The sequence below is a fragment of the Bidens hawaiensis genome, unplaced genomic scaffold (assembly GCF_021521415.1).
Source record: "Bidens hawaiensis isolate Kalapana, Puna unplaced genomic scaffold, B.hawaiensis_p1.1 tig00000702_1, whole genome shotgun sequence".
NCBI lineage: Eukaryota > Viridiplantae > Streptophyta > Magnoliopsida > Asterales > Asteraceae > Bidens > Bidens hawaiensis.
Genome location: NW_027491042.1, coordinates 1266984 through 1280540, shown reverse-complemented (window position 1 = coordinate 1280540; position 13557 = coordinate 1266984). Strand labels below are relative to the sequence as shown.

Genomic DNA, 13557 nt, shown 5'->3' with positions numbered 1-13557 from the left:
ATCATAACTGTCAAACTCTTCTAAGTAAGACGGCATCCGCATATCTATGCGAGGACGAGGACGTAACCTCGGTAGTTCGCCAAACTCTGGCTCCGTCTGTTGGCTATAACGGATCTGACTTCCTCTCACTGTTGGTGGAGGAGAAGGAGATCTCTTGGGAGATTCCTCATAATTCAAAGTGCGAGCATGAAGTCGTTTGTTACGTTTTCTGCGCTCTTATTCAGCCACCAAATTTTGTTGTTGCACGTGGAGCCACTCCTCAGGAGTTAGCATTCCTCTGGATCTGGAGTTACGTTGATGAGACCTCGCCATGTCAGAATCGCCTGAATCATCTTCCAAATCCAATACTGAGCGGTTTCGGCGAGTCTCCTCCGTAATTCGTCTGAGATTACCCAAATTGGAACCTTCCGGTACCGAGACACGTCCCATGTCTGTGGGAGTGGGACAGGTTGGTGCTGCAACATTTTCTAGGGTAAAACCCCCAGGTGTTACGTCAGTGATTCGTGTCCCCGGAGCTGTGACACGTTCAAGAGTACGACCACTTGGAGTCGTAATACGTGAAAAAACACTAAGACCCTGAGGTGCGTCTGTGTTAGTTACACGTGAATCAGGTGCAGGGATTCCCGTTGGCCCTTCAGGAAGTTTACTCATATCGAACGAACCAAGAAACCAACGAAAACTTTTGCTATTCTAACACCAAACACGGATGGCGCCAATGAAGAAACACGGATCCGTTCCCCTGGTATGGGTCCTGGATCCAATGAGTCTACATGGTACTATACGGTAATTACTAGTACGATATGAGTATAACTCCCCAAAGTCCAATGAACGGAACCTGCAAAACGGACACCGTGAGTCTCGTTACAGGAAGGACAAGGGGGGGTCTTCCTGTAACCACCCTCCGGCGTGAGAATCAGTAACCTTCGTAAATGGAGAAAGTACTGAAGTATATAGACTAAGTGTAGTCAGAATGTAGGTGAGTGGATGAATACCTCATACCGTTTGACAAGGTATTTATAGTCGAAGGATGTAGGAAGGTGATTGGGCCAGCTGTCCTCTTCTAGAAGATCTTTGATAACCGCCTGGACGCGTGTCCTCTTATGATAGGTTGAGCTATACGTCCTATGTGCATGGGTATAACAACCTGGACACGTGTCGCCCAATGATAGGACGGATCGCACCCCGGCCATGTGCACGGTTATAACAACCCGGCCAGGTGTCCTTTGTTCATTGGTTGATATGTCACGTATTCCCCAAGTAAGAATCGTGAACCTTCTTCCAGAGAGCAGTTAATTGGTGACAGCTGTCTCGCTGGCACTGTCTTCCGGTTGTCTTGGCCAATAGATGTTCCGCCCTGCGGATGACTTTTGAGGGTGCCAGGATGTTTCCGCGCGTGGTATGAGGGCGTTCTCCTCTACCGTGATATGCGGGTGATCCATATGTCCCGCGGGTGGCCTGTGAGAGATTCTTCTGTGACCCGCGGATGGTACTTAAGGGTATTTGGGTCTTTTTGGTACCATACCTCTACAACCGCGATAAAAAGAAGCATTGGAAACTCTAAGAGGACATAAGCCTAACCCGCCATCTTTCTTGTCAGTAGTTACCCGATCTCATGCTACCCAATTAATTTTCGACACCCCATCGCCTCCACCCCATAAGAAGTTTCTTCTTTTAGCTTCCAACATGTTAATAATATTTACAGGGTCTCTATATATGGAGAAATAATGGCTCGATAAACTTTCTAGAAATCAGTTAATCACGCACAGAAAGTCATACTCACAAAAATATTTTATGATTGAACCGCCACATTGTCCTTGAAATGCCAAATCCCGCCATTTAATATTATTCAAGCTCCCCAAGACGGTCCTTTGGTTCACACGTTCCAGAAGACGTGTGTTGCGGTTTATCCAAGCACCGTGCAGCATGGGATCGTCTGGTTATAAAGATATTGTTACGAAGAAGAAGAAACCGTCGTACATACCCAAACTTGATGATCCTTCGTTTACTTACCAAATGTTTTGCAGAGATATCCCATTTGGGTATGCACGTTTCATATATGACACTTTTAGGTATGAAATCTTGATCGAAAACTTAATGGATCCTGCTCATGTGCCCTATTCACATTATGGAATATTGAGGTCACCACACCCTAGATAAGTAAGTATATATACAACACCACAATGCCACATAGTTTTTTTATTTATTTTTATTTTTTTTATTTTTGGTTTTCTAACATAAGTTTCTTGCAATGTTAAGGTTGATCGCAAAGGGGGCGCGCCTATAGATACAAACATGGATCATATACATAAAAATGGTTTCACTGCAAACCAATCATACGGTGATTCAAAGTTTATTCCTCCGTGTCTGCATTTCTTAGTTGCTGAAATTCCAGAGGTATACATAATACATAGGCAAATAAACAAACTGAATGTTCAGTGAACTGTTTGTGAACCGTTCGGCAGGAAGTTCATTTATGTTTGCTCATTTAATAAACGAAGGAACATGAACATAACATTTGTGTACATTTAGTTGAATGAATGAGCATGAACACATGTTTCATTCGTTCATTTATGTTCTTGAACGATCTTTTTAGTTCATTTATGTTTTTTTGTGTTTATTTAAGTGTGTTCGTTTATGTTTGTTCATATATGTTCGTTTATCTTTGTTCAATTATGTTCGTGAACTGTTTGTTTAGAATTTAAACAAACGAATATAAACCAACATGAACATGCTCTTGCTTGTGTTCATTTGGTTCGTTTACCGGCCTAATAATACACCTATACATTCAAGTATTTCACTTTGGAACTATATTAATCTTTTTGGTACTTTAATTAATACAGAGGAAATCGGCAAGAAAACAACCTAGACGGTTGTTTTTTGTTTTTATCTGTATACCAGTAAGCCCGGGTAACAGCAGATTGATCTTTATTCCCGGAAGAGACTTTGCAGCTTGGATTGATCGGATTGTTCCCAGATGGATGTACCATATTAACCAGAATTTGGTTATTGATTCAGATTTGTATCTTCTTCATATTGAGGTAACTTCAGGACAAGAAACTGATTATGCGACTGTGATTCAGTCAGTTCTTGAAATATTATGTAACTTGTAGGAGAAAAAGCTGATGGAAGCCGGTTTTTCTAACTGGCAAAAAGTTTGTTTCGTGCCAGCTAAACCAGATGCGAAAGTGGTTGCATTTAGAAAGTGGTTAAAGAAATATTCAGGCGGTCGAATTGATTGGGGAAACAAGTTTAATGGATCTTTATCACCCACCCCACCTCGGGAACAACTTATGGACAGGTTATTTGCATAATATTCAACCAAGTGAGATTTATGAGTATTGAAATTAATTTGATTTGTGATTGATTTTATTTGTTTTAGGTACTGGACTCATGTGATGAATTGTAGCCGTTGCAGTGGTGCATATAAAGGTTTGAATGCACTTAAGGTGGCTTTTCAGGTGTTTTCGGTTGCTGCAGTGGCTATGGTGGCTGCAACCAAACAGGAAGTGGTATCGATAGCTGCAAGAAATACACTAGCGATTGCTTCAGTTTTGTTCTTTCTGGGTCAAAATGGTTGGCTCATTTTCTTTACAAAAGCTTCCATTATCATGGCTATAATCACGCGTTTAAATGAGAATGCATCGATATCAAGAGATCTTGAGGCCTTTTTATTGATAATGATCAATAAAGATAATAACTTACGAAAAGTGTAGTAGTATTTGTATGAATTAAAACGCTGTGAATGAATATTATGCTTGGAGTTGGAAGTCTTAATATATCAAAGATTTGAGTTTACAAAAGATTGTTCACTATTTTTCTGTATCTTCTTTTACATGATTTTGTTACAGTTGTGTAACCATGTTTTGGGTTTTTTAGTTGTTTGAAGAATTTTTTTACTGGTTGGATCACCTAAACTTAACCAATAATATATTACAATTTAGGATTAAAAGATACACGCTGTAATCACAAAACATTAAAATTTAACTAAAAGAGAAGGTTTTGAGAAATTTTCATGTGATTGGTCCTTGGCCAATTAGATAAAAGAAACAAAGGGCATGACCTTCAGCCGGCGTTTGCCGGTATCAAGTTGTATAGAAAACATGTTCCTTCTTACAGGGTTGAGCTAGGCTTAAAGTCTGATCATGTAAATGAAGTTGTAGATTTACAAGTAGTATTAAAATTTAAAAGGTGTGTTGGCTAACATAGAAATCTGTCTGATTTCTACTTGGCTGGCCTATAAATATGAACATCTTTTTATTCTTCGATCTTTGATCTACGATCTCATTTGAAGTGTTAATGAGAAACAGTTTCCAAGTCTTCGGGTGATAGGGTCATTAGAATCAGTTTTTGGTGAGTAGTAAGTCAGGAGCATCCAACCATGTCAGAGTCGTTATATCACTCGCCACTAGAAGAAAAGAGATGCCATTATTGTCATAAATAGAAATTGTCAGTGTCCGTATTTTTCTAATTCTCGTGAACCTTTTACTACCATCACCACTAGAACTAGGGAGGTGTCATATTCCTTGCCACTAGAAGCGAGGTTGTGTTAGTAAGGATCCATACCCGGTCATGTGAGATGCCACTAAAAGAAAGCAACCTCCCTTAATCACACATCAAAATGCAACACCATTTTTAAAAATTTAAAAAAGTCTCATGCCCGTCATCCATTTACAAAACCACAATAAGTATTATGTTTAGTCTCAGTTCCCAATTATGTTTCTATAATCCGAGAATCAATGGAAGATCAACCGTTGTCATATTGTAAGAGAAACTTTTACTCACATAAAGGTGATATTCTCCTATAATTTATAACTTATAACCATGGCATTCCCTAACGTCTGCTTTTGGGTTTAGGAGTATTGGTTACTGGTTATTGGTCAAATCCGGTTTTTAGTGAAAAATTCCTCTAACCAGTTTCGATTATTAACCTAGCCGGTTATACCAAAAAAAGTATGTACAAATTTAACTAAAATAAAACAAAAACAACATTACATTACATTTTATTTTATTTTATTTGATATGACGATAAATAATCATAGCTATGTGTTGTCAATTAGAGGTGCACATATCGGTTTTTCAAATATCGGTTCCATGTATAGAATCGGGTTCGGGTATTGGCAATAACCGGGTCGGGTTCAGGTTCGGGTCAGGTACAGAACCTTGTATTCTAAAACCAGGTATTTAAATATCCTATTTTTGGGTATTAGAAAAAACCGGGTTCGGGTATGGTACCGGTTCAGGGTTTCGGGTATTACCGGGTGCAAATCGGGTCCGGTTCCGGGTACGGGTTGGGGTCTTTGTGCACCTCTGTCTCTTTGGTCGATGCCTCATATATGTTGGTTTAGTTTTCGTGGTTAGGAGTAAACCCACTAAACAATCAAACTACGATATATGGGCTTTAAGCCCATTAATATTAAAATGAAGGGTTGGCCTCCCTCCCTCAATCCACTGGAAGAAAATAAAAAACCCAGCAAATACGTTTGTTCGTCTTCTTCCGCCGGCGAGTATTCCGACTGAATACTTTTTATTTAGGTAATTATTAAGCTTTGTTTACGTAGTCTGATTGTTTATTATTGGATTGTGAAAGCAATTTAGATTTGCTTAGAATGTTAGTTCAGGCTAGGTTTTTATCAAAACTAAATTGATAAGCTAGGGTTTATAGAATTAATTTAATTGAAATATTACAGTACAGACCACCTTCATTCTACTATTTTACGTTGCTTCTAATGCTATCTATGCACTCAATACCGGTTAGTCTAGAATACCCGAACCGCTATTATTGGCATTATCGAGCTCGGTATCACTACTGATTATACTGATTCCGAAAATCCCCAAAAATGGGTATCGAGAATACTTGGTATGATACCGGTTAGGAAAAATACCGGTAGCTAGCATACCAATCCCAAACCCTCAAAAGGTCGGTACTAAACTGTACTGACGGTAGCCGATTCGGTGCTGGTACCTATTACCATTTGCTATCAACCAATATTTGATCTCTATATTTTGATTCCCAAATAGCGGTCATAGCACCGATTTTCAAGGTGGGGTATTTGAGGGCCAAGTTAAGAAAAAGCCCATAAAAGCTCAAACTTATTATAACTCGTTTTTTATTTAAACTCTAGCAAAACATCGTGCATCCCTCGTTTGCTTCCCAACAACTCACTTTGAAAACGCTACCAAATCTTGCAGCAAGTATGATTTTGAAACAAGTTCTAAGTTCGCTGCATCTATGAGTTGAAAAATAAGCGTCTTTGGAACTCGAAATAAATTATCATACTCCTTTACATTTAATTTCTTTTTTCTAAAGATAATTACATTTTTTCTATACGTAATATAGAACAATTTTCTAGGGTTTATCACTATTGCTTCTTGATGGAATTGAAGAAAAGGGTTTCGCTCTGCAAACGTTTTTTTAGGTTCATCTGTATTTGCAAATCTGATAAGTTATCTAACAAATTTATGGATTTGTGTATGGTAGTGCAATTCTATTGGATTCATACTCTTATTTAGTACAGTTTTGTGCCATTAGCAATTGTTCATATATTTATAAATGTTGCATGATATGAGCAATTATTGCTATCCCACCGTGATAACCTGTATCTCAAATTTAGGGGTGTTCAAAAGTATCCCAATCCGTATCCGAAATATCCGAAAATCCAAATCCGAACTATTCGAATCCGAAAATTTGGATTCGGATCGGATAGCAATTTTGGGATTTTTCGGATAGTCGGATATCCGAACTATCCGAAATGTTGAATTTAATAATTTTTTATGTTAAATATGAATTCAACTTGGAACCCTAACAGCCTTATATCATTCACGTTCGCTCTCCTCTCAAGTTTCAAATGTTCACTCAAATCCATCTCCGTTTCCGCCAATCACCATCACCAGCCACCAAAATCTGAGGTTGATTCTCGTCGCCTTTGCTTCTCATAATCTTCATCTCTTATCTCCGTTGCAGATTCTCTCTCGGCGTCCCTGTCGCCGCTGCAACGAACATTTTTTAATCCCGATGCCTTCTAAATCAAGCCGTTTTCGCTCGCCCCTTGCTTCTCACTCACCGTTTTATATTCTCTAATCTGCTCTCGCTATCAATTTCTTCACATATCTTACTTTATTTATGTTTTTGTATGAATCAGTAGGTGGTGGTGGTTTTTGACAAGCTGTTAGTGGAGCAACATAGATTGCTTGAATAAAAGTTTTATTGGGTTTGGATTTTTCAAATCAAATAGAGATTTTTTTTTTGAAATAGAATTTCGGATATCCGTTTCACTATCCGAATGGATATCCGAACTTCGGTCGGATATCCGAAATTTCGGATACAGATTCGGATAGTGAAATCCACTATCCGAAATTTTCGGATATCCGAAACTCCGGATATCCGGTTTTGAACACCCCTAAACTGCATAGTTCTAATGTTTTGATTACTTGATGATTCATTTAAGTTCCGAGTGTGATGAACATATTTGATTAATAATCAATACTTAATAGTACACAATATTATATTAATGTAAAGTAGAATGGACTAGTAGCTTGCAATTAGTTTTACCAACATTTACTACTAATTGATTATTGAAAGTAGTTTAAAGGAAGATAGAAAAGGAAAACTGTAATAGATTTTGCCTGATTTGTGGTATTTTTTTATTGTAAGTTATTTATACCTTTTATGTGTTATAAACAATCTAATTTTCTTTTTGTACAGCGGCTGTTACACTCATTCTTCAAAATGTCGTCGTTAAGGAATGCTGTTCAGAGACGGGCCCACAAGGAACGGGCTCAACCGTGAGTGCCTCTATTACTTTGCATTTCATCTTTTGAGTCTTTTTCATAAACACGCTTCATTTTTTTTCTCATTCTTACATTTTATGCAGAAAAGAAAGAAAAAGATTCGGGCTTCTTGAGAAACACAAGGACTATGTTGTCCGTGCAAAAGCCTTCCATAAAAAGGAGGATTACTTGCAGGTAAAACGTTTATTTGTTTGATTGCATTTGTGTTGTATAAGCTTAGTTTTATATTTTTTTTAGATTTTGCTAAAACTATAACTCTGATTTTTATAACAGAAACTCAAGGAAAAGGCAGCGTTCAGGAATCCAGATGAGTTCTACTTCAAGATGATCAATTCTAAAACCGTTGATGGAGTTCATAAACGAGGGTAATTATTTATATTCTTATTATTTAGGGGGAAGAAAAACATAGTTTGATGTTAAATTGTTATATATGCTGCAGAAGTGAACCAAACAACTACACTGAGGAGCAACTCTTGCTGATGAAATCGCAAGATATAGGCTATATCTTGCAGAAACTACAATCTGAAAAAAAGGTAATTGGATTATTTTCTTTTTAAATTTTTGATATTAGAAGAGTCTTTGCTAAATCTATTTATATTTAATGCAGAAAATTGAAAGGCTAACTGCAACACTGCATTCACTTGATTCGCAGCCATCAAGCAAACATGTTTACTATGCTGAAGATAGGTTAGACCTCTGCTAATGGGTGTAAATAAATATTTCTTGGTTAACTTTTTTTTTCATTTATTTTATACAGGGAGGATGCTAAGAGAATACTATCAGAAACGAAGAGTAACGGAGGATTGCCGGCTTTTGATGACTTGCCAGAGAGTATCAAAAGGTTTGTTACAAATATGAAACATAGAGTTTTATATGCATACAAATTTTCATTACATGTGTAACAATAACAAAACTAAACAGAATGAAACTTTGGCTGGTATAATAAGTAGTTTAGACATATGTAAACCAAGTTGTTTACATATATGTAACTTGTACACAAACTCTTTAGTACAATAATACGTTGAAAAAGAGAACTGCATAATGCACTTGTGTATAAATGTATTATGTGGTTATCAAGATATCATTGGTTTTTAAATAAACGCCCCTCTATATCTATATATGGGTGCTTTGTGAAGGAATGATTCAGGTGTTATAGCCAACTAAAAGGTGTTTCTAAAAGGATCTTAATGTGGTTTATGTGTAGGAAGACAGCTTCTTCATACAAAGAATTGGAAGCTAGAAAAAACCGAGTTCAGGAGTTGGAGAAAGTGTATAATGAAATGGCATTGAAACAAGAATTACAGGTATGTATGCTCAAACTTAAAAATGTATACAGTTACCTTTTTTTTTTAAGTTGATATTTAAATAAATAAATAAAACCACGTTGTTGGATTAGAAAAAGGGTAAAAAGCGAAAGCTGCGTGAAGACGAGATTGTTTGCCCAACTTCTAGACCAGTGTACAAGTGGAGAACCGAACGCAAACGATAAATTAAGGTCTCATATTCGTGTTTTAACTTTTTTTTTTTGATTTTTTTATTATTTATCGACAAACAACTAAGTGTCACTGTACTTATTTGTCACAGATCGATCAAAGTTTCTTGGCAGTGGGAATGTGCAAGTGAGTTTTTGATGTGTTTTTTGGGATTTTGACCAAATTGGCATGTTATTCAGTTTAAATCAGACAACAATGCCATGATCCTAGTTGAGTTATATAGTTATTCATAGATTTGAACTACTTGTAATTCTATTAACATTTCGATAAACAAATTCTATGTTTTATTAAGATGGGTATGCATTTTCAAAAGTGTGCGGTGCTCATGGAGATCTCATTAGTTTAGGCAAGCGAGCAGAGGCGATTAGGGGTTGTTTATAAACTGTCCAAACCGGTCATACTGTAGTGTACAGTTTGGAAAGTGGAGCCAGCATGCAGTGTACAGTTTATGTATAGTTACTGACCGTGTACAGTTTTAATGATTTTTACAGCTCACGCCCTCAGTATGTTTACTTTAGAAGCCCATTTTCTCAGTAAACTAGCACTCCAGTAAGGATCACATGACTCTAAATGGCTATATTCTCGGTATATAATAAAGACCATATGATTTTGAAAGCTTGTATGAATCGTATCAGTGAAACCTGCAAATCATCAGACGGATTGCTATGGGCGCCTTGGGGGTAGGTGTTCAGAAAAATCAGATTTCGAATCAATTTTCACTGAAATCCAAATTCGAATTATCAGAGAATTCAGATATCCGAAATTTCGAATATCTGAATCTCGGATATTCGGATTCGGATAGTGATTTTGAAAATTTTTGGATATCCGAAACTCTAAATTTAGTTTTTTTTAAGTGTGTGATATTAAAAATATATATGGAAATTTGAAAGCCCTAATCTTTTTATCTTATCACCATCCAGATTTCAAAATTCTACTCACGCCGTCGTTGGTACTCTAATCAATTCCTAATCTGCCCATTACAGTGTGCATGTCGTCGCCTGGTCGATTCTGACCTCTAATCAACTAACTGCTCATCATCTCATCACCAACCAGTCAATTTAACCTCCGACCAGTCGATTGAAACCAACTATGATATTAATTTCAAACATTGTTATAGTTAGCTTTGTTAACCAAGTATGCCTCACTATCTTACATATCTGTTATAATGCTCACATTCATTTGCTTAAAATTTAACCAAGTAAGCTTCTGTTAACGTTTGTTGTTTGAGTTTAAATTTCGATCATGCTTGGTTGTTTGGAATGTATTAAATTTAAGCAAAATTGGATTTGTTTTTTTGGTTTTCTGAATATTAGAAATTAATTGAATGTAATTACAACGAACTTTATAATAATGATGATGATAATAATAATAATAATAATTTATAATAATAGATCTTTAATAATTCGGTTTTATCCCATTAATTATAAATAACATTTTAGTGGCATTATTAATGCTCTTACAAATTCCATTGCTTACTTGTACATCATGGCATGTTTCACTTACAAATAGCACATGTTTTCCCTTTTAAATTTAAAGAAAATGAATAAGTGTTCCAATTATTGGTATAAACATATTCAAGTTGATATCCACTCAGATTAATTATAGACTTTCAGCTAATCATTCGCACACTTGGTAATTTAATATTCAATCTTCTACTTTGTCAAACCTATGGTGCCTTGTTTAGATAAACAATACTACAAAAAATAACCATCATATTGATGCTAACCAGAGCCTTAATGATTCGTATACCATGAGCAAATCAAAAGACGAAACGTATATAGTATATGGATCTGATCTAAATATAATTGACATACTCATATTTGAAACAATCGAATATGAGCTAATGCAAGATTCATTAGCTGCGTGCCAAGTAAAATATGGACAAAAACAACATAATGAAATGAAAGAAACATCATAACAAATTCTCTTGTCTAACGTCCCGATTTTGATTTTGATGCTTTTCTTAAATTCATTCCATTTATATTCAAAAAAACGTGTGAGTTGAAGGATTAGTTCGTTCACATGTTTAATTTCAATTGTATTCTCTCAAAAAGAAATTGTCTATGATATTCGTAATATTTACTAAATTTATAAAAAATGTGTGTGTGTGTATAGTTGGGTCAATGTACAAAATGAGAAAACTGTGCGAAGCGAGGAGAGAAAATTATGCTGTGGCTATTTGGTAATTACATGAATAGCGTAATTACACTACAACTCAGAAAACAACTAGCGTAATTATAATCATACCACAGGTTTACAAGTAGCGCGATTTTATTATGTTTCGCTAGTTATTTTGTTGTAACGGTAATTACTCTATTCATAAAAATTATGTTTTGCCACCGCGTCTTTTCTTTCTTTGCTTTGGATGTCTAAATGTATTTTCATTTTGTCCAAAGCTATATGTGTCTATGTGTGTATATATCTTAAATATCCTCTTAAAAATGTGTTCATTCTTTTGTGCTTTGGCTTTGGATCAAAGTGCAAACAAGTACAACCATAATAATTATCAAAACAATATGTAAAATAAAACTTAAAGAAACTGGTATGATTTGATTCTCAAGTCTTGGTGTCTTGTCTGTTCTTTGAACCAAGATCATAAAACCAGTTTCTAGTTGTGTCTTTGTTTTAACCAACAACTTCAAAGCTTCATCTCTGTAATTGTTGTTTAAATAATGACTTGTTCCCAACATATTGCATCTCAATCTGACTCAAACCAGATGCTTCTTTCTGCACATTGCAGTTATGGAGTTCACCAATAATGCATGATTCAAAGTTACACATGCACCCCCCTCAAAACCTTCATAACTACATCTGTCCTTAAAAACTTATATGTTTTTCTATCAAATTTTGAAATAAGGTTTTTACTGGTTATGTTTTGTATGTTTGTTTCAAGAGCCCATTTTTTATTTTTACATTTTTTAATTAATGTTTCCGTAACCGAATCGATGCTCGAACCGACCACCTTTTCAGTCTACTATTTGTATCGCTTGTAAAACCCAAATGATGTCATAGATAAATTGAAAAATAAAAATGTATCATTACTTGAAGTAGAAGAAAAAAGTAAATGAATGACATAAGAAAAGATACATGTGCTTTTATCATTTTTGTAACAAAATAAACAATATATAAGTATTTTATAGTAACATATAAAATGTCTAAAAAAAAAGGTAATATATATATAATCAATATTCAATAATAATAATAATAAATTTAATAAAATATAAAAGTTTATATTGTATCATATTGTCTCCGAGATTTCGGGGGCACAAGACAGGTATAAAAATGGGTGTTATATAATATTTATTAAGAGTTTTTGGCTTAATTAAACATAAACATACCAAATGGTAAAAACTAAGCCTTTTTTTAAAAAAAAAGTTTTGCCTTGTTAGACATAAAGAAACTAATTACTAAATTATTAGGTCATTTTTTAATATATTTTTTTGTCAATTTCACTTGTTAATGTTTTTTATAAAGGTTGTAATATTTTTTTTAAAAGTTAAAGATAAAAATTATGCTCTCATCGACATCGTGCCCTAAACGCCCGCTAAGCCCAGGTCTGTGCCGACCATGTATTATAGTGAGATTATATATTTTAGTTACATTTCACACACAATCAAGTTGGTAACTAAACTAATTGAAGCTTTTAGCATGGCAAATTGGATTTTAATATTTCAAATTTTGACCCATTACGCAAATAATTTATACTTTTCGTTAAACGCTCTTAACATTAATTTTTTTTTTTGTAAGAGCAATACCAGTAACATAATAATCATAGAATTTATAGTCAACTAATAATATTTGATTTATGCTCGATTTCGTTTGTGTGTTTCTCCACCTCATTCATAATGACCATTATGAAAGTAATCAAGTGAAATTTAGTGTAAATATACGATGATTATGCTACGAGGATCTCTATACAACAAAAGTGAAAGTTTTAATTATCAATGGTCAAACTAAGCATGAAGTATGATTAGCCAAAAGATTATAATTGGATTAAAATCTAATTTTCTTTTAACCTTCAAACAAGAGGCAGACTTGTTTACACACTATAAATGTCTATAAAAACAAATAGGTGGCAGTGTGGCACAACCAATCCAACTGCTCGCATGCTAGAACCACTCCAACCGAGAAACACTTGTTGAATTAAAAGACGGACCGAAGTGGCGAAGGATCCCAGTCTCGGACTGACCATGAAAACATTGATTTTTTACGCTATGATTACATATCTTGGCTAAAACTCGTGTGCGTAACCGAACATAAAAAAAGGGAAGATAAA

General features: G+C 35.2%; 1 protein-coding gene and 1 pseudogene across 5 annotated transcripts; both read left to right on the top strand.

The window, feature by feature from the left end:
• Window positions 1–770: 770 nt before the first annotated feature.
• On the top strand, window positions 771–4217 carry LOC143532051 (protochlorophyllide-dependent translocon component 52, chloroplastic-like; annotated as a pseudogene). Its single transcript, XR_013135113.1, has 7 exons — window positions 771–783; window positions 1852–2039; window positions 2070–2161; window positions 2240–2394; window positions 2841–3038; window positions 3111–3298; window positions 3380–4217. The product of XR_013135113.1 is annotated as a protochlorophyllide-dependent translocon component 52, chloroplastic-like (transcript).
• Window positions 4218–7418: 3201 nt separating this feature from the next.
• Window positions 7419–9645, top strand: LOC143532475 (putative U3 small nucleolar RNA-associated protein 11). Of its 4 annotated transcripts, none has more exons than XM_077027535.1 (9): window positions 7419–7782; window positions 7872–7962; window positions 8062–8153; window positions 8231–8321; window positions 8396–8475; window positions 8546–8629; window positions 8993–9092; window positions 9185–9283; window positions 9377–9645. In XM_077027535.1, exons 1-8 carry the CDS (start codon window positions 7667–7669, stop codon window positions 9275–9277), a joined length of 747 nt encoding a protein of 248 aa, XP_076883650.1. In that variant the 5' UTR covers window positions 7419–7666; the 3' UTR covers window positions 9278–9283; window positions 9377–9645. The 4 variants fall into 4 exon arrangements, with proteins under 4 accessions (XP_076883650.1, XP_076883642.1, XP_076883634.1 ...); XM_077027527.1 differs by having other exon boundaries at window positions 8228–8321; window positions 9384–9645; XM_077027519.1 differs by having other exon boundaries at window positions 8228–8321; window positions 9373–9645.
• Window positions 9646–13557: the final 3912 nt, after the last annotated feature.